The sequence below is a fragment of the Scleropages formosus genome, chromosome 7, assembly GCF_900964775.1.
Source record: "Scleropages formosus chromosome 7, fSclFor1.1, whole genome shotgun sequence".
In the NCBI taxonomy this organism is placed as follows: Eukaryota; Metazoa; Chordata; class Actinopteri; order Osteoglossiformes; family Osteoglossidae; genus Scleropages; species Scleropages formosus.
The window spans coordinates 12103662-12124759 of NC_041812.1; the positions used below are offsets into that span (position 1 = coordinate 12103662).

The window sequence follows — 21098 nt, forward strand, 5'->3', positions numbered from 1 at the left end:
CGTACAGAGCTGCTATACCTCTGTGACGATGGCCTTGTGCTGCCGGACCCTCTGGTACTCCTCAGCCACTCCCACGTTGTGCAGAACTGACAGGGGGAGAGGCTTGCCGTCACGGCACAGGATGGCCTGGCACTTGCCTACGTTGGCTGTGGTGAGTGAGAAGCAGCCCCCCGGGTCCGTTGGGTCGTGGCGGATATGGCAGAGCACTGCTGAGCCACCCAGCTTCTGCCCCGCTGTGCCCAGCTTCCTACGTGCGTGCACACACAAACACAGACACACACACACCAGCTTGCAAGCGCACACACCTTTATGCATTGTATTGTAGTGTTTGCGTATGTAACTGTGCAAAGCATACCTCTGCATGACCAGGAAGGTACTGGTCATGTAATCCTCCTCGCTCTTGCTCTTGTGCAGCTCCTCTGCCAGCACATCTCCCATGGTACATTGCAGCAGGTAGGGCACCTCCACATTACGGTCGCCGTCGAACACGCCATACAACGCCTCACGATTCTCCCCAAAGTTGTTCACAGACAGGGCGGCAACGCACAGCCTACAAGGCAAGGAGTCGCCAGTCACGACAGGGGGCTCCACCACTTGTGAGCTTTCACACAAGGGACACGCGTGACTCACTCACTTGTTTTTGACTCCAGACGCCTCCGTGTAGCCATGGCTCCACACAGCCGGGGCTGCTGAGGCCTCGTTTGCCGAGAAGGATGACGGAGACTGGTCTATACGGAAGCACCGGATATTACTGCAGCGGAGAGGGAGAAAATGGACATTGGGGCCAAATTCTACTTCCATTAAGAATGAGTCCAGCAATGGGGGATGTGTGAAAAACTTTTCTACCTTCCAGTTGCAGAGCAAGTAAAACATGGAAAAACTATGCAGGGGGTGGGATGCTGAATGTAAACTACTGATACGAGCAACAGGTGGCGTAGCCAGTTAGAGCACATGCCTTGCAGTCAGAATACCCAGATCCAAATCTGTGGTCCTCCTGTAGTACCTGTAATATCCTTCATTGGAGTACTTACCGTGAATAATTTACAGTAAAAAATTACCGTGCCATATAAATGGGCAAATTAGTGTAAATACTTTAGTGTACTTAACTCACATTTAAGTTACTTTGGAAAAAGTGTCAGATGAAATGAATAAACAGTAATAACACTGGATGGATGAAGTAAAAGCTCCGAAAGCGCGGCTTTAGAACAGCGCTGCCTAGTATCCATCTGGCGAACCTCCGCTCCTTACCCAACAAAATGGACGAACTTTTCCTCCTGTCCCAAAGAAACAAGGACTTTTTCAACTCTGCTGCTCTGTGCTTCACGGAAACCTGGCTGAATGAAGCCATTCCGGACAGCGCGCTACATCTGCCGGGCTTCCAGCTGTTCAGAGCGGATCGCGACGCGGAATCAGCGGGGAAATCACGTGGCGGTGGGACATGCTTCTACATCAACGAAAGGTGGTGTACAGATGTGACAGCGTTGAAGAAGATGTGCTGTCCCGACCTAGAAGCGCTCTTCATCAACTGCAAGCCTTTCTACTCGCCGCGGGAGTTTTCCTCGTTCATCCTCGTAAGTGTTTACATTCCACCGCAAGCGTGCGTGAACGCAGCGCTGCAACAGCTGGGCGACCAGATCACTGACACAGAGCAACAACACCCGGACTCTGTTATAATCATTCTCGGGGACTTTAATAAAGCAAATCTCTCCCGTGAACTGCCAAAATACAGACAGCATATTACATGTCCCACCAGAGACAGTAATATTTTGGACCACTGCTACACCACAGTAAAGGATGCATATCACTCTGTTCCACGGGCAGCTTTGGGGCTCTCTGATCACTGCCTGGTTCATCTTATACCGACCTACAGGCAGAAACTGAAATCAGCTAAACCTGTAATAAGGACTGTTAAAAGATGGACTGGGGAAGCAGAGCAGGACTTACAAGCCTGCTTCGAGTGCACTGACTGGAGTGTTTTTGAGGCTGCTGCTAGCGATCTGGATGAGCTCACAGACTCTGTAACATCATACGTCAGTTTCTGTGAGGATATGTGCATCCCTACCAGGACTCGTTTAACATACAACAATGACAAACCGTGGTTCACTGCAAAGCTCAAACAGCTTCGTCAGGCCAAAGAAGACGCCTACAAGAACGGGGACAGAGTCTTGTATAAACAGGCCAAAAATACACTGGCAAAGGAGATCAGAGTGGCTAAGAGAAACTACTCTGAAAAGCTGAAGAAACAGTTTTCAGCCAACGATCCTGCGTCGGTGTGGAAAGGCATGAAAGACATCACAAATTACAAGACACCACCCCCCGGCACCGTGTCAACTCAACAACTAACCGACGATTTGAATGAGTTTTATTGCAGGTTTGATAAACCCTGTCTCACACCCTACACCCATTCAGACCCTCTCTCCACCAATCACTTAACAACTCAAGTAACCCCCACCTCCCCCCCTCCTGTACCTTTGATCTGCGAAGAGGAGGTGCGTCGGGTCTTCATCAAACAGAAGACAAGGAAAGCACCAGGCCCAGACGGTGTCTCACCGGCCTGCCTAAAAACCTGTGCTGACCAGCTGGCCCCTATCTTCACAAAGATCTTCAACAGATCACTGGAGATGTGCGAAGTTCCTTCCTGCTTCAAACGCTCCACCATCATCCCCATCCCAAAGAAACCCAAAATCACAGGACTTAATGACTACAGACCTGTCGCCTTAACATCTGTGGTCATGAAGTCACTTGAAAAACTGGTGTTGGACTACCTGAAAGACATCACTGGACCCTTGCTGGACCCCCTGCAGTTTGCTTACCGAGCAAACAGGTCTGTGGATGATGCAGTCAACATGGGACTGCACTACATTCTGCAACATCTGGACAAACCAGGGACTTATGCGAGAATCCTGTTCGTGGACTTCAGCTCAGCCTTCAACACCATCATCCCACACCTCCTCCTGTCCAAATTAACCCAACTCTCCGTGCCCACCTCCATCTGTCAGTGGATCACCAACTTTCTGACAGACAGGCAGCAGATAGTGAGGCTGGGAAAATTCTCATCCGAAACTCGCACAATCAGTACTGGAGCCCCCCAGGGATGTGTGCTCTCCCCACTGCTCTTCTCCCTGTACACCAACGACTGCACCGCGAAGGACCCCTCTGTCAAACTCCTGAAGTTTGCAGACGACACCACACTCATCGGCCTCATCCGGAATGGCGACGAGTCTGCCTATAGACAGGAGGTCCAAGAGCTGGCTGTCTGGTGCAGTCATAACAACTTGGAGCTGAACACGCTCAAAACAGTGGAGATGATCGTAGACTTCAGGAGAAACACCTCAGCATTATCCCCACTCACCATCATGAACAGCACTGTGGCAACAGTGGAGTCATTCAGGTTCCTGGGCACCACCATCTCACAGGACCTGAAGTGGGAGCCCCACATAGACTCCATTGTGAAGAAGGCCCAGCAGAGGTTGTACTTCCTTCGTCAGCTGAGGAAGTTCAACCTGCCACAGGAGCTACTGCTGCAATTCTACTCTGCAGTCATTGAGTCCGTCCTCTGCACCTCTATAACTGTCTGGTTCGGCTCAGCTACGAAGTCAGACATCAGAAGACTGCAGCGGATAGTTCGTACTGCTGGAAGAATCATCGGCACATCCCCCCCAGCTCTCCAAGAACTGCACTCGTCCAGAGTCAGTAAAAGGGCGAGCAAAATCATTCTAGACCCCTCACATCCAGGCCACTTCCTCTTCGAACCCTTGCCATCTGGCCGGCGCTACAGAGCACTGTGCACCAGGACAGCCAGGCATAAGAAAAGTTTCTTTCCTCAGGCCATCTACCTCATGAACACCTAAATCTCTCCCCTAGAGAGTAAACCGTGCAATACATAATGCTATTTATATTTATAACTGTTTATCACATTTCTCTTACACTCCCTTGCATTTGTATCTAGCGACTATTTTTGTACTATTTTTTGTATATTGGGTACTTTATATTTTTTAAATATTTTTTATCCCTTGCTCACATACTCTATCTTCTCATCTGTGTCTTGTCACTGTCATTCTGTCTGTGCTGTGGTAGTTCCTGTCACCAAGACAAATTCCTTGTATGTGCGAACATACTTGGCAATAAAGCTCGTTCTGATTCTGATTCTAAAAATGGTGACAATTTTAAGTGAGCATGGCATATGTGATTGCAATGATCCACCAATAGGTGTCAGTAAAGACACACTGCTCCAGGGGCCAGAGCCACATTGCATTAGCGCTGTTGTACTCCCTTATACTTCTCCTCTCTTCTGCCTACAAAGGAAGTTTGAGGAATTGTCTCTTCCAGGAGAGTGTGCCATTCATCTGACACACTCATCAGCATCTCTGTGCCAAACACACAGAGCCTCACACCAGCTCAACCAGTTTAGTTTTTTGCCGCAGCAAATAAAACAGATCATGAAGCAGGGATTCCCCCCCCCGCCCCGATCGCTGCAGTTGCACCACTCTCATCACATCTTGGACAGAAGCAGCAGCTTCCTGCCAGGGTCGGGGACACCGTCCACCACAAGAGGTCCGGGCCTTCTCTGGTTAATGCTTACTTGAGTTGCTCCAGGGTCTTGTGGTCGAGCGCCAGGCGGGGATTGCCTGTCAGGTCCAGTTCCTGCAGCTTCGGGGGCAGGTTCTCCGGTAGTGTGACCTCACTCAGTTCGTTGCAGCTCAGATCCACACACTGCAGAGTGGTCACAGGTCAGAGGTCAGTAAGCATGCGTGCACACACCCACACACCCGATCTCTTACACAAAAAAAAAAAAAAAAGTGTTCCTACCCACAAGCACACAGATACACACTCGTGGGGAGTTTAAATTAATCATTGCCAGAAGCATCACTTCATGTGCTCTCCCACACACTGATGGTTTGTCTCAGTTGGCTGAGGCTTAGATGAAAACAATAAGCATGTCCTGCTGGGATTCACATGCTCAGAGGCAAACATGGTTAGAGCAGGTCAAGCTGCTGCTTCTAAGGACTGAGATTCGAATCCCAACTTGTGCTACAGTGCCCTTGACCAAGGTACTAACCCTGAATGACCCAGCTGAATAAATAGGCAAATCAGTGAAATTCACTTCAGTGAAGACTGCGAGATAAATAATTGTATATGAGTTGGGACTCAGAGCACAGGCCTTAGCATTGGACATACAGCTGCAATGGGACATTGTGTGTTGCGTATGGGAGTCCATGGCAACCCAGCCAATTAAGACCTGAATGACCCAGAAACTATTTACAGCGCTGTCGCTCCACAAATAGAGGAAGCTGCACAAGTAGCACGTTCCCCTTCAGATTCTCCCTGCAGAATTGAGAAATTTCTAGAAGGTTACAGGCGAGGCCTACATAGTCCAAATAAAACTGCTCTGGAAATTCATCAGTTGGAAAGCAAATCTGCTCAGTGCGGGTTGAGGGTATTTCAAGGCGTCGGTGGTTTATGCCCCCTCACAGTAACCAGGTTCACACCTACAAGATGCTTTTCCCTGCAAAACGGTTTTGCTTGTAAGTCTAACAACTTTTTTTTTTTTTGGTGGGGAGGGGGGGTTTAATTCTGCAATAAACCACTGAAACATGCCAGCACCTTGTGAAATGTTCCATAGGAGAACAGACTGTGCAAAACCATCTGACCTTCATATCAGAAAGCTGCATGACCTCGGGGAAGACCTCGATGCAGTTGGAGTGCGCAATCACTGTGTGCATCCTCTTGCAGTTGAGAATGGTAGTGGGGATAGCCTTCAGCCTGTTCCCACTCAGGTCGACCTCCTCCAGTTCCTCCAGTTTGGCCATTTTGCTGAGGGAGAAGATGGAGGACGTGGTCAGAGTTCAGAGTTCAGGGTCAGTTTGCCTCCTGCTCAGGGCGCTTGCCCAGGAGAGACACTGTTAGCCCCTCGGGTGTATGCTCTCTAGGAGATTAACAGTTAACATGAATGTTACCGATGGCGTTTCACAAGCGTCCACAGTTGATGCGTCGGCAGAGTGAATAAAAACAAACGTACCTTTTCTTCTTGTGCCGAGGTAAAGTGTCTACAGTTTGTGTATGGTGTTTCCTAGTGTTGGTGAGTTGCACATTTATTTCATGATTCAATCAACAACTAGCATTCAGGAGTTTGTGGAAATGACATTTTTACTTTTAGTACAGTAGTCCCTTCTCATCTGCGGTTTTGCTTTCCGCGATTTCAGTTACCCAAGCGGGGTCGTGCCGAGCCGGAACCTGACCCGGCAACACGGGGCACAAGACTGGAAGGGGAAGGGGATACACCTAGAATGGGGTGCCAGTCCGTCACAAGGCAACCCAAGCGGGACTCGAACCCCCAGACCTGCCAGAAAGCAGGACCCGGCCAAGTCCGCTGTGCCACCACGCCCCCGGTCCGAAAATATTAAATGGAAAATTTCAGAAATAAACAATTCATAAGTTTTTAAATTGCGCGCCATTCTGAGTAGTGTGATGAAATCTCGTGCTGTCCTGCCCGGGACGCAAGTCATCTCTTTGTCCAACGTATTCATGCTGTATATGCTACCCGCCACAACCTCTTATTGTGCCTAATTTATAAACTAAAAACTTTCTTAGGTATGTATGTATAGGAAAACATAGTACCAAACCCTATATATACACTATCTGTGGTTTCAGGCATCCACCGGGGGTCTTGGAACATATCCCCTGTGGATAAGGGGGGAACTACTGTAATTTTAAATGAGTCATTTTGATTTTTGAAGTTGTTACTTATACATATATGCAGAATTTTTACAGAACCTAACACAAATAAACTGAGGGACATGCGTATTTGATAAAGTTTTAATGAATTGGCCTTAGTAGAAAAACTGACCGATGGTACAAACCAACCGAATTACGATCAAACCTCTTGTCCCACGTGTGTTTGCAAGTTGAGGAGTCTGTGTAACATCAGCTTCGTGTTTGCGCGCATACACAGTAGTATATTTGTGGGTGGCTCACCTGGCCGGAAAGCTCTGCAGCTGATTGTAGGCCAGGTGCAGCACGCGCAGGTGTCCGTGTCCCGTCAGCATGGGAACGCACTTGTCCGTCAGCCGGTTGTTTGTGAGGTAGAGTTCCTGCAGGGAGCTGCGACTCTCCTCCGACAGGCTCGACGGGGGGATGCTCTCAAGCTGGTTGGCCGAGGCGTTCAGACAGCGTAAGCTTGGGAGGACGTAGGTGGGGACAGTGGGACACAAGGCAGCCTCATTAGTCTTACTACTCAGGAAATCTGATCAACATTACACTACTAAATGCAGTAATTTGTCATTCGCTGGAGCAGTGATTAATGCCTTGCAAGCTGAAGATTCTGGGTTCAAATCCCAGCTCCTGCAGTTCAACTCTTGATCAAGGTACTTGCCCTGAATTGACACTCAGAAAATCATGTTTACATGAGCTAAATGCTGAACATCTTACTGTGCAGACCTAGCACTAAGTTGTCAGATAAATATAAATATTAATGCACCACAAACTCATATTGTGTATCGACAGCACATTTATATGTTGTGTAGCACGTTGCTGAAAACCGTAAAGAAAGGTGTCAAACTGCTCTAACCTCTACTTTACTGTGCCCCACATTGCAGACGACTGAATGTTTTATGTTCCTCTGTCTGCCGCCTCCCTCCCAAGTAGCTGGGCTTAACGAAGTGTGTGCAGGACAGGGACGAAAGAGCGGAACGCGTCATGTCTCCTGAGCAGAAAACCTTGTGGCCTGAGGAACAGCTCCAATGTTACTGCAGTGTTCCTACAACCCAGAAGTGTTTCCTGAATAATTACTGTGTCTTGTCACCAATTTACAGATGAGTGCAAAGAAAGAAGAGTAATGACCCTCCACCCTGAGCAGAGTGGCACTCTCCATGTCGGGGGTTGAGCTCTTCCACTCCAGCACCAAAGGGCAACTCTAGCTCTAGCGGATTGAAAGCAGAACTCGAGACTTCCTTTTAGTCGCAAACACGATGTGGAGGAAAGAAGTGCCGCAAATGCTGACTATGACAGTGAGCTGTTACAGAGGGGAAGAGGGAGACAACAGGGTCTACCTGTCAGCTTTCAAGAAGAGGCTGGCCGGCAGCTCCGAGAGCTGGTTATGTTGGATGTCTAGCACCTCCATCTGGCTGCCCTCCAGCTTCTCCGGTAGCTTCTGCAGTTGGTTGTACCCTGCTAGCAGCTTCCGCAAACTGCCGCTGCACAGGAGTCTACGTAAGAGAACAAACAGAAGAGGAGAAAGAGGGATGAATCAAAAGGTCAAAAAGGCAGGAAGGAGAAAGAGTCCAAGCAGGAGAGCAAATAAAGCATGTTTCTGACAGTGACTATAAAAAACAAAATCAAATGATTAAATTGCAGCAAATGCCGTCACTGTTTGGAGAATGCTGAATCTTTATTTCTTCACTTTAAAAACCTGGTTTTACTGACTGGCATTTCATAAGTGCTGCACTTAAAACAGAAGCAAAATTTGAACTTTTTGTGCTCTGTTTTGACAGCAGGACCAGACCATCGACAGCGTGTGACAAGATGCAGATGAGCACCAAGTGTTGCTCACAGCTGATACCCACAGCGCTGCTCATCTTCTCTACATTAATGCTCCTTAAGACCTTCATTGTACCATTGGGAACGAATTTGTGTTCCCATACTTGCAATTACTGTGCTGCGAGCCTGTCAGCCAAGAGCTGTCAGGCAGCAGATCCCAGAACATCATTCCGTTAACACAGTCATTTATGCTAATGGGTGCTGATCTGTCCTGCTGGGGTGAGGATTCGCTCTCTCTCTCTCACACACACACACACACACACACACACACACACACACACACACACACACACACACACACCAGGACAAGAGGATGTGCTGTCAGCAGCAGCGTGGAAGGCCAGGCTGACAGGAGGGGCCGAGATCATGGACAAAGGAGGAGGAGCAGAACGCTTAATCAGCTGGGCCTTTAATTACAAACTGGACCTTGGAGTCAGCACATGGGGTCGGATGGAGGGGTTTAAGTGGATCACATTTCGCTCCTGCAGGAGGCTCATTATGGCTCGATATCATCTAGGTTCCTGCTCTCAGGGGTTCCTGTTGTCATGGCAATACCCTTTGGTGACCTTCTGCCCAGTGGCCTGAGGCCTCTGTTTGCAGGGCTGGGTGAATCAAGAGGCTCATACTAAGCACGCATGGAGGTGAAGCAGGGTGGGGCTGAAGTGGCATCAGTTGTGGCATTTTGGGCTCAGACGAGAGGTAAGTAGGGCATGGTGGACAAAGAGCAAGAGTTCCGCTCTCAACACTCACCGCTCAGGGAGCTGGGAGAGCTGGTTATGGTTGACATCCAACACCTCCAGCTTCTTGCTGTCACACAGCCACTCAGGGAGGCTCTCCAAGCGGTTCCTACAGGAGAGGGACAGTCATTACTGCTGGGACATGGGACAAGACAGGGCTGTGAGTGAAATAAGTCCTCATTATTAGGCCTGAGCAAACCCTCATAAGGTGGTGTGAGGATGGCAGTGTTGTTTAGTGAGCATGGATAATAAAGTAGAATAAAATGGCAAAGAGAAAGTAGTGATGGCAGGACGGCAGGATGATCGATTCACCTGGATACATCCATGTATGTCAGGTTACTGGGCATGGGACAGATCTCCAACTGACAGATCTCTGTGGAAAAACCAGTTCAGCATCAAGACATGCAGAACAAGACAGGGCCAAGAGGTTCAACACATCCAGTTCCTGAAGAAGCACTGGGCAGCCAGGCCAAGTGTGTTTATCCCACCAGTCACGGTAAAGTCATGTGTGATTATACCCCCAATCACCGCGCAGCAGTGAGAGGACGAGTGGCTCTGCAAGGTCTAGCTGGTAGACAGTGACATGACAACAACATGGAACAATAACCTGGGGGTCTGGGACAGGAATTTTGCATCGTAAGAAACCACCTGCTGTAGGATCCAGCTACAGGGATGCCCATTTAAAGGACCCTGTACTTTGCACGCAGTCAAACATGTTCTCTGTAAGGTGTGAACCCACCGTTGCTGGAGGCATAGAGGCCCTTGAGAAAAGTGCCCCTCAGCTTGAGTGAGCCCAGGTGGTTCCTCTCGCAGTGTAACACCTCCAGCTTGGGGAAGAGCGAGGCATCCAGCTCTGACAGCTGATTGTCCCGCAGGTCTAGGTGAGTCACATGCCGCAGGAAGTCAGGCTCATCGGGCACCATCTGGGAGATCTGGTTTAGCCTGTGTGGGGAGGGAAGGGAAAATCAGAGGGGCTGATGTCTCAAAATGAGAAGCCCCCACTCCACCTGCCCAGAAAATGACAGCCAGCTGTGGACTTGGGGGGACGCCCTATTTTGTCCACTAACCAGCCCATTCTCGCTGAGCTAGGCTGCCTGGACTAATGAAAAATTCAGTTTTAAACACATATTTTTGCTGAAAAGAAAAGAGAATGTCCGACACCCTCACTGAGGGCAGAATATCAGCTCAAGGGCTCAATAACCAAGACAAGACGTTGCTCCTCCAGACAGGAAACACTTCAGCACCAGGGAGCATTACACACGGACAGTCTCACCTTACCCGGCGACAGCACCACGCCACTGCACCAGGAGTACCTAGTAAGGTCACTGCGTTCATTTATTAACCCATGCGTGTATACAAAACAAAATGCACATTTAGTGTGCCCGAGCCTGAAGTGCTGAAAGACACACAGACATTGGCCCTGAAATCTGCAAGCCACAGCTGATTGACAAATCCACAAAAGAGCAGAAGGCTATCACGTCACCGTCTACCCTCGGGACGGTGTTGCTGCGCTGTCAAAGAGCACGATCCCCTTTCAGGGAATACAAAATGGTCTCGCATTTTACCGCTCATCTTTCTTTTTCAGTCCAGAAGGACTAGAGCTTGTCCCCATGCTACTATGACTTCACACCCCTCAATGGCTGCTCATGCTACACGTCACTGTCCACCTGTCACCCAGGACGACGTATGCTGCAGTGAGCAAAACCTGGGCTGCTCCAGCACACCATTCGCCATTAGCTCTGCCCTAAAACACGGCTGCATAGTACAGCTCCGTCTTTGGGACCGGCACTCTGATGGGCCGGTCCTAACCTCCAATTCAAAAGAAGCACATTTCACCACAACAGCCTGTACAACACAGTTTATCTCCTGCAGCTCCACTTTGCTGTCTTACAGGGGGTCAGGAAATCTTCAGTCCCCCCGACAAAGATAAGAACGTTTTTTTTTTTTTTTTGAGAGGTGCAAAACTACCTGTGTATCATTTTGTGACATAATGCCTGTAAAAAAAAAAAAAAGGAATAAATTAAGTGCACCACAGTGAACTGACCAATGGACAATTTAAAAAAAAAAACTGATTTTAGGAGTCTTGTGCAAAATGGGTGTACCGGAGGTCAATGTGCTTGATGCGGAGCAGGCGGAAGGCTTGCAGGGTGAGGGTACCCAGCTCGTTTCCCGCCATACAGAGGCGCTCGACGGCACCCAGTTGCTCCAGCACTGTGGGCACCTGGCGGAATTCGTTGAAGGTGAGGCCCAGGTAGCTGAGCTGTGGAAGGTCACCCAGCTCGTCCGGCAGGTCTGACAGCCGGTTTCCATCCAAAAGGAAGGTCTGCAGGCTGCATGAGGAAAAATGACTCATCAAGTTCACCCCTAACTGGAACTCAAATCCTTTTGTTTCCCCACAATATCAACCTTCTAAAAGGAAAAAGATCCAATTATTTTAACTGTTTCACAGGTATCACCATATGTCCCTTGTTGACACTTTACTTACTGCAATAGGGTCAGTTCAGTAAATGAGTGTACGTGATTAGAGTACAAACCTCACACTCCGAGTAGCCTGGGAGAAAAGTGTCAGAAAAATGAATAAATGATAGCGGATGTAATCAATTAAAATGAGAACAGTGAAAATGGAGCTGCTCCCAGTAGGGGGCACTGGAAGCAACAGCACCGCACGTGTCCGCACAATCCACCAGAATTCCAGATGGTTCCTTCAGCGCTCGCAGTTCGGAGGCATGCCGCACATGTACATACTCTCGGAACATATCCAGCTGCATACACGAAAGGGAGGTGTTTCCCGTTCTAACAATAAAGCCATTAAAAGAGCTGTACACTCAAGTCCAGTTAAGCAGTTTATGCTGAGGAAATGTGGGTCAGTCATGTGCTGTGCTTGCAAGTGACGTTGCACCTCATGCTCAAGTGACTAAGTGTGCACAGGCCCAGGGTGGTGACCTCTGATCCCATGGACTCACTTGCGCATATCCCCTACAGCACTAGGCACGGAGCTCAGGCAGTTGCAGGACAGGTTGACTTCGGTCAGGGTGGCGATGCTGCAGATGGACAGGGGAAAGTGGCCCAGGTGGTTGTTGGACAGGTTGAGGCTGCGCAGCTTGGAGAACCTGAAGGTGTGAGACAGAGACCAAGAGCATTGCCGACTGGAGGCAGAGTCGAAGGGGAGGCCCTTGCACTTAAATTACAAAGCAACCGCTCAACATTAAACCCTGGCAATGTGACACACAAACACAGCCCGAAGAAGTGTGTGTACAAACCTCAATGAATACAAGGCACGGTAAAGTGTATCTGTTTCAAAATATTCATTCAATTGGTCATTAATTATCAAGGACATAAAAACATTAAAGATGAGCACTGGATTTCTGTGATTAGAAAGGCTTAACATTAATTCCGTCTGGGAAAGCCTGAAAAGGAGCCGCGGAGGAAGGGATTAAACACTGTGGGAAGCGAACTAATGCACAACGCAAAAAGTATACACAAACAACAAACTAAAATCACTGGCAACGCTGCAGGAAACTTGAGGCTAGATCAGTGAGACTCTCGGACCAAGAAATGGAGGAGGAGAGCAAAAGGGAGGGAGAGAGAGAGAGACAAAGTGGCAGTGGAGAGGCAGGACACAGAGTGGCTGCCCTTTCCTTTTCAGTAGAGGTCATAAAACAGTGCAGCGGCTACACCAGCTGCACCACAACGTGTTGCACCAGGAAAGCAAAGGAACACAAACATGCCAAACATGTTTTGCTCCTTTGCAAAAGAGGTAAATGCTTAGCCAGAAATTAAATGTTTATCTTGATGGCTGTGACAACAGATTTTCAGTATGTCTTTCCACAAGGTATTGCTGGAATACATAAAGTCAAAGCATGGCATTTACCATGCTGTATATGGGTAATAATGGGGTAACTGTCAGTTTTTAAAAGAAGACTTTATGTATGTAACAAAGTAAAAGAATTAAACTCTATCCACCAGTGATGTCAGAGACTACCTGGGGGCCAGAGGTCACCGAGATTGGTTGTCTACAACAGCTCTGGTTATAGGAGGACTGATGGATGTGAATACCTTCTCTGCTGATTTCCCAATGGACTCCAGTGTCAGACCGATTTTCTCCCTATTGCATTCGAGTCTCATCAATCAGGACATTAGGGCATGCTGGGCACTGCCGATCAATCAAAGCAAGTATTCACACCAGCGCTGCTGGGAAATCCCTCAGGGACGGCCTCCCCCAATCAGACGGGTGTAGTGCAAAGAGAGGTCTGTATAGGGCAAGAAGGGCCTCAGCGCTCAGTTCATCCGCACCTGCGTTACCAGGATCAAAAATTCACCATGGTGTCCAATTCCTGCTCCGGAAGTGTCACTCTGGACCACCTGATTTTCGTTTTACACACCTAGTATCAAAACAGAGCCACGCACCGAATGGAAACTCCTGGAGGTTTACAGTACACTGTCTCTATAATAGTCACCCTTCATTGTGGCGTCAAACACATAACTGACATGGGAAAGCTTAACACACATATGCGCGCGCAGACAAACACGCAGAGCTCTCCCTCTTCTCTCCTTCTCTAAGTAGACTCAGCAGTTCGACAAGGTGTGGATATTTGTCATCGGGCTGAGTTTTGGCCCAGCTAAATGAATCACAATTGCATAGAGGAGAGACAAAAGGCTCAAAGTGAACCATCTTTGCCCCCATTTGATCAAGGCAAACTTAGCTTGTGGGAGACCAGCATGCCACCAACTCCAGCAGAAATGCAACTGCACCGACTGCAGTGTCCATGTTCCTTTTTAGCTCCCAGGAAGAGCAGACATTCTTCCCATCAACCAGGATGCAATTTCCAGGAGCTTTCCTTCAAAGGCAGCCTTGAGTCTAGTGTTCAAGTTCATGACAGTATAACTGTGCAGTAAAGGACCTTGAAATGGCTGTGTCCCCAGGGAACAAAACAAGTGGAGTGAGGAGAGAAGGGGGGGGGAATCAGTGGCAGAGCACAGGCGACCCAGCAAGGACTCCTTGTGTGCCAACCTACTGAAGGAAGGAAAAAAATAAACAGGCTAAAACCATATCTCAGACAGTGTGAGCAATGGCTGTTTGCGGGAAAATGATGGGAGATGGATCCGAGAGGCAGGATGCAGAACCAGTGGAGAGATTCAGATGCTCTGTGCACTCTTATGACTTTGGACCGATGGTCACTGACAGCAAGAGTCTAGCTCTAACCCTCCTCAGATACAACATTCTAATTTAACGGAAACATCAGGACCGGCCTTTTGAGGAACGACACAGTTTTCAAATCTTTGCATATTTACACGAGTCTCAGAAGGTCCTGCCATTTTACTCAGCGCACCTCACAGAGGACACAGCAGTAGGTGGCGTAGTGGTTTCAAGGTGATACCTCTAACTGAAAAAAAAAAATGGGGATTTAAATCCTTGGCCCTGCAGCAGTACCCTTGATCAAGGTAGTTACCTTGGATTGATACAGCAAAAATTTCTGTGGTTTACCAAAAAGGTAAATTGATGCAATTATGCCTAGCAGTGTATGATGGGGTTAATAATAATAGCAAAATCCCCATGTACCTGTAAACCCAACTGTGTTCAGTGCAGTGAGCTCTATGACTTGGGGAAAAAGTAAAACATCTGTTTTGAGTAAGTGAACAATCCCCAGATGCAGGACCTCCTGAGAAGCTTGTTCAGCCCCTCCTCCATAAACCGTGGTCTAGTACCCCCAGGACGGTTCACCCTGGAGTGTGTCAGAGTGCCTCCTGCAGAGCGGCGCCACAGAAGGACTAAGCCATCACAGACTGAATTCACGGAAGGCTGAGATCTATAAAAACTCTCTTTTAAAAGCCGTCTCTATCATTTTCATCTCTTAGGCCTTGGGATTAATCTTATGCGCTCTGCTTTTTTCTCCTTCTATAATCCTTCCGGACAGGGTGGGGAGGGGCCTGAGGGTGGCGACAGATCGTCTCGCTCCAGAAGAGAGGAGGTACAGGTGAAAGCTGATGGGTTGCTGGTGGTGTAGTAGCGTGAATCTGAAGAACCTTTCTGAGGTCTCTTCAAACCAAAACAATAGCTCTCTTTCCCTCCTGGGACTGGGAAGCAGCAAAAATGCAGAGCACAGCTATGGCTGAAAACGGCTGCTTGCCGCTTTAAATGTTTCCACTGATTACAGAAAAACCCACTCAGACAAACAAAAAAGATTTGAACAAACAGTACAGAGCACACATTTACAAAGTGCTCTGCAGGGCCAAGGTCTCGAACAGGATCATAAGCAGTCAGGCGTGGGGTGGGGCTTCCATGCTGGGGCTTTTTAACTGCCTGACATACAGACTTAGGAGGATCCTTTGGGAGGAGTCAGGGGCAGAGTCAGAACAGGACCCTCCCACCACCAATCCCACAGTCTGGCACATGCAGTGGAGATGCTCAGAGCTAACCTATGATCAGTGTGTCAAAGGCTCCTGCTGCCTCCCAAGTTACATTTGGGGTCTGTTCCCCTGCATTCTGGAAACCAACCAGCTGTGGACGCTCCATGCTGCCATATGCACAAGGGGGCGCCTTTCTGCAATACAACAACAATGCTCTGGCACTGCTGCAAAGCCCCACTTTGCACACGAAGCACCCTGACACACACATCAAAAGCCTGCTCTTTCATCGCCAGTATCAAATGGGACCCCATGGCTGGCCGAAACACACACAGAGCTCCTGAGCCTTGTAGCCACTGGCTTGGCCTTCTCTGTCTGCCTGCGTCTCCTTGAGACACACTCCTTGTTGAAAAGGAGTTTGAAAGCCGCAAACGGTGTTAGGATGAAGGGGAAGGAATCAAACAAGCAAACGTGCCCCAGGGCCAGACCATGTACGGGAAAGCACTGCCCGGTTTGCCACGTTTGAGGCTCGCACGCACAGATAGAGGTACACAGCCTCTTACACACATGTATAGACAGATACAGTGACCTGGAATGATGAGAGGGAATGAAAGAGAGAACACTAAAACAACACTAAAAATGGTCTATTTCTGCAGCCCCAGTCATTCTACAAAATGAAGTGGAAGCAGAGCTGGGGTAGCTGGGAAACTGGGGGGTGGAGCAATACCTCTGTAGCTCCACCAGGCTGCGGCTGGCGTCTAGGAAGTTGTGCTTCAGGTTGAGGTGCGTCAGGTCCTGGCTGTAGAAGAGGTTTGGGGGTAGCTGCTCCAGGCTGCAGTTGGACAGGTCCACTGAGCTGATGCGCTGAGACACCATCTGACACAGAGAGAAGCGAGTTGGGAGGCAGAGTTAAACCAGGGGGAAGGACCCACTTTGCTCATAAATCAAGTGCCCCTACAACTTGCGTGCCGATATTCAAGTTTGTCTTCCATAATGGACAACATTGAAAAAAAATCTAAAGACTGGAGATGTTCCAGAAAGCTTCCACTGCCATTTCTATTAAATAAGCTGGGCTAGCATTTCCAGCAGGTAAAGGATTTGAATGTGGATTCATATCCATCTCAGTCTGTGTGGATCTTTGCACGGGTTCCCTCCAGGTCCTCTGGTCTCCCCCCCCACCCACAGTCCAAAGACATCTCTTTCAAGTGAACTGGTGACTAAGTTGCCTGTAGCATTTGTAAGCAAGTATGCTTGGTGCATGGGTGCAAATGAACAGAAAATCGGGAAGCACAGCTCAGCCCACAACAACCGACACTCAGTTCTACTGCCCAGCTTCAAGATGCTATTCTGAGATTTCCTCTGGGCGGCGATGTGGCTCTGTGACAAGGTTGTCACTGGAAAATTTTAGAAAATAGGTTTGCTGAGTTGGCCTACTTGGGCTGCTGAGAGGAGCTGCTCACAAAAGCACAGATAAAGTAGGCCTCGGGTTTAAGAATGTGGAACAAATAGTTTGTACTGAGTGAGGACGAGCACATCTAATAGCACATAGCAGTAACTTCGGAGCTGTGGTCACGCACCGGTCTGTCTGTTTCATCAGTCGCATTGAGGTGCACTGATCCACCCACCTTGGAAGCCTGGCGCTGCCACCTCAGGTGCTCTGTGAAGTTCTCGAAGCTCACATAGTATGTCTGACTCTGGGGGCCGGATGAGCTGAAGGCCAGGCAGTGACTGTGTTTCCTCACCTCCTCCACCTGTTGAACACACACACACACACACACACACACACACACACACACACACACCATAAACACCAGCAGGAGAGCACACCACCCACCCATCCACACAGAGCACCGCATTAAGCATTTTCACACTGCTGTCCAGTTCCATCAGCTAAGTCCTTTAAACACACTGAGGACCTGGAGGACTCCTTTACCGCTTTTCCCTGCTGACAGACGTGGTGTTCCCACAGATCTCCCGGTTCTCTATAACCACCTATCAACAAGAATGAGTAGCGTGTTGCAGGAAAATGGCGTGTGCACATGGGTACCATCCATGCCACCACACACAAACCTTCCTTACCCTTTGCCCTGTGTTCAGTTTTTATTATCTTAAGCACTTCCAAAGCGGTAAAGCAGACGAATTATTGTTATAACTGTTGCCACTGTGAGTCGCAGCCCCCCGCAGCAACCTCTTGGATGCTGCAGCCAAGAATCGTGAACCGAAGCTCTTCTGACAGAAGCGTAACTGTTTGCTGTCGCCACAGGCGTGCATTTCAACAAAAGGAGCTCCTTATCAGCACTCAGTGGAGGCTCGGATTAAAGCCCACATGCCTCAGAGGACATTGCTGACAGCCCATTACATTCCTGTGTTCTACATGACCAGCAGATGACCCAAGACTTACAGGTGAAACCACAGAATAACTTCCATAAGGAAGTGGACTTTGGCTTTCTACTGAAGCTCAATAAAACGCTTTGCTCGCACTAGTTGTGTGTGTTTGTTTTGTGTGAGTGACAAATGGAGCATTTTTCTCCTGGTGACAGATTGTGAGAGCAGTCAGTTGATGGCAGCCAGAGATACTGTGGGGGCAGATCTGTGTTTACAGCCTGTTATTGTCACTCCTGGCTGAGCAATGAAACATGGAGTGAGAAAATTTGTTTGTGGGACACTGGGCTGTGGAATCAGACTACAATGATCATTGTTTTCAAAATAATTTTTTTTTTTTTTTTTAAAAACCTCATGCAAAAATAATAAAAACCATAAAAATGAAGATCTTAGGCCCAGTACTACTGTAATTATTTAGTTATTTATCCAGTTTATAACTCCTTGGGTCTGGCTACAGCGATGTGAGCCCTCCATCGTTCTCTTCAGTCGAATACTTGCACACAGAGAGGAAGAAAGACGTCCATTTGTAGCCAGTAGCAATTCTGTTAGAAATAAATTAATGAAAAAGCAACAAAAGCGAGAAACCTGTAAACAATGTGGATGCTGATGGAGAAGCCAACGCTCAGCTGCCATGGTAACAATCCCAAGTGCTGGGGTTTTTGCATCCGCCTATACACAGACAAACAACACACACGGTGTGACAGTTCTTCAAGCAAGAACACCTTCCCCGAAGAGCTCCTGTTCTGGGAACGTGAGGGGCAGAGGGTGGAACCTGCCACATACGATTCTAGAAAGATGGACAAGCAGGGTGTAAAAAGGCCTCAGGTTCTGTTGAATCCCAGCAGACGGGAATGACAGACAGAATACAGCAAATTCTGGATGTTCTCTGACGGGAAGTGGGCTGAAGTGGACCGCATGGTGGGCAATGGAGTGAAAATAAGTAACATACACTGAAAGCTCACTGTTCCAGAGTAGTATGGTGGCATGACCAAGACTGTGCTCCGACACGACTCCACCAAGCATCATTAAGAGACTAGCTTCCGGTTAGACAACGGACCTTTGTGCATCCGTGTTATCTGGGAGCCATCAAAGCAGACAGAGGACAAACTGAACAGATGCTCTAGGAGACGTGAAGCGGCTTTACCTTCCCCCCAATGAGAGGCAAAACGTGCATCTTGCCGGCCTGGCTGTCCTTGACGGATGAGACGATGAGGCATGTTCCACACAGGATGACCCGCCGTCGCCTCCAGCGATTCACGGGCAGTTGCATCTTCCCCTTGCGGACGTTGTAGGTCCCAGACAGCTGGACGCGCTCGGAACTCTCGATGCTGTGGGGCTTTCCTGGAATCAGCAGAAAGCTAGCATTAGCATCCAACCCTAGAAGTACAGTGAAGGAAACCTGAACACGGAAAGCAAAAAAAATTATGATTTTTGTTCCATGGCGGTTTGGTTGGCCACAGGAGTGCACACAAACACCTTTAAGACACAGGAGATAAATGCCAATTGAAACCATTTCTAAGGGTTTATTTTCTGCACACAGCACAGGTTGTGCATTAATTCCTAACACATTCAACGTGAAGTTGAGACCCAGCACTTAGACTAGAACAAACAAAATGAGCATGTGATCATTGCTGGCTTGCGTATGGAGCCAAGTCCACACAGAATACAACTTCAATAACTGCTGTTGAATGTTTAAGCAGATCTTAAGCAAGTAAGACCGTCCCTAATAAGGGAGTTGGTACCAGCAAACGGAACACTTGGCCAAAACACGGCAGAAGTAGGGCACATATGGGCAATGCATCGGCTCCTCATCTTACAAACACAAGTGTGACTTGAAATTTGCATGCAACTCCTTTTGCTTGCATCGGTAAAGGTCAATTTAGTGAAGGGTTAGGTCGCAAATATAACTGTAATAATTAAAAATTACAATTTTCTACTTCGAAGCTACATTAAAACTAAAATGGTTGAAAAAGTGTGCTCTCGACAAACGCCAAACCCATAAACATGCGCAATGTTCATCATTGCACTGCTGATAACTGGACAGAGGAACATCAGACACAAGCTGTAAACACTGAGGAACAGAGTTCAATTAAGGTGGAGCCACACATTCATACTGTCTGGGTGCTTTATAAAAGTATCCCTTGGTTTACAAACTCCCTTCAACAAAAAAAAATTTCAGCAAATGTAATTTTCAACTTAAGGAACAGAAATTTCTAACAAAATTTTTCCAAAGTATGAAATTTGGACATGTGTAAGAAAGGAAGAAGGGCAATTTATTGTAACTGATGTGTCTGCATCCAGATCTTGCCGTATGTTGGTGTGTTAAGAATGTGAGCGCTGATGTAACGGAGCGGGACATTACGAAAGTATATGAAATTCCATCAGTGTGTTTACAGTCTTATTTATATTTGCAGCTTCTCTCCAAAGAAACTTACAATGTTAAGCTTCTTACAACTACTTACCCATTTATACAGCTGGATAATTTTTTTACTATATCAAGGTTTTAGTTAAGGTATCTTGCTCAAGAGTACTACAGCTGGCAGTGGGGTTCAAACCTGCAACCTTTGGGTCCAAAGGCAGCAGCACTAATCAATATGCTACCAGCTGCCCCTGGGTGTGTTATGTGATTGAATGATTGCAGAGACAGCAGAGCAATTAGCAGGAAAAGTTTTGCTGATTTGTTTCTCAGGTATGTATGAACATTTAGCAACACTGCGGAGTTTTAGGAAGTTGTTCACAAACAATGTGAGATAGTGGATCCTATCTTACGTTATTGCTTGAGAAATGAATAATTAAAAAAATGGAAGTTACTCTGGAGCAGTATGTGTGTACATATGAGCATTTTACATTGCACTGAAATCATGGGTTCAGTTATATAGGTGTTTTAGAGTGTTCTAGGTATTTTTAGAAAAACTGTTCAGGGATTTTGGGTGGGCTGGAAACTTATTTTTCCCCCATTTAAAACAAAGGGTAATAGGCTTTCAGTATCTGAAACAGACTAATATCGTAAATCAAGGGATGGCTGTATTGCAATTTACTGACGGCGTGCAAACAGAACTGTTTGCTCTACTACAGACTTAAGTTTTACAAAACAGATAA

General features: G+C 47.8%; 1 protein-coding gene across 1 annotated transcript in view; it reads right to left on the reverse strand.

Annotated features, from left to right (window-relative positions):
* phlpp1 (PH domain and leucine rich repeat protein phosphatase 1) overlaps window positions 1-21098 on the reverse strand; it is a 43483-nt gene that overhangs the window by 2457 nt on the left and 19928 nt on the right. The window contains exons 2-16 of the mRNA XM_029253503.1: window positions 19144-19340; window positions 17243-17368; window positions 16345-16493; window positions 12236-12382; window positions 11375-11602; window positions 10012-10214; window positions 9585-9645; window positions 9286-9381; window positions 8049-8204; window positions 6976-7176; window positions 5652-5814; window positions 4583-4713; window positions 635-751; window positions 356-550; window positions 19-247 (exon numbers count right to left, since the gene is read on the reverse strand). Of these exons, the coding sequence (XP_029109336.1) occupies window positions 19-247; window positions 356-550; window positions 635-751; window positions 4583-4713; window positions 5652-5814; window positions 6976-7176; window positions 8049-8204; window positions 9286-9381; window positions 9585-9645; window positions 10012-10214; window positions 11375-11602; window positions 12236-12382; window positions 16345-16493; window positions 17243-17368; window positions 19144-19340 (2399 nt within the window). The remainder of the gene's footprint in view (window positions 1-18; window positions 248-355; window positions 551-634; window positions 752-4582; window positions 4714-5651; window positions 5815-6975; window positions 7177-8048; window positions 8205-9285; window positions 9382-9584; window positions 9646-10011; window positions 10215-11374; window positions 11603-12235; window positions 12383-16344; window positions 16494-17242; window positions 17369-19143; window positions 19341-21098) is intronic.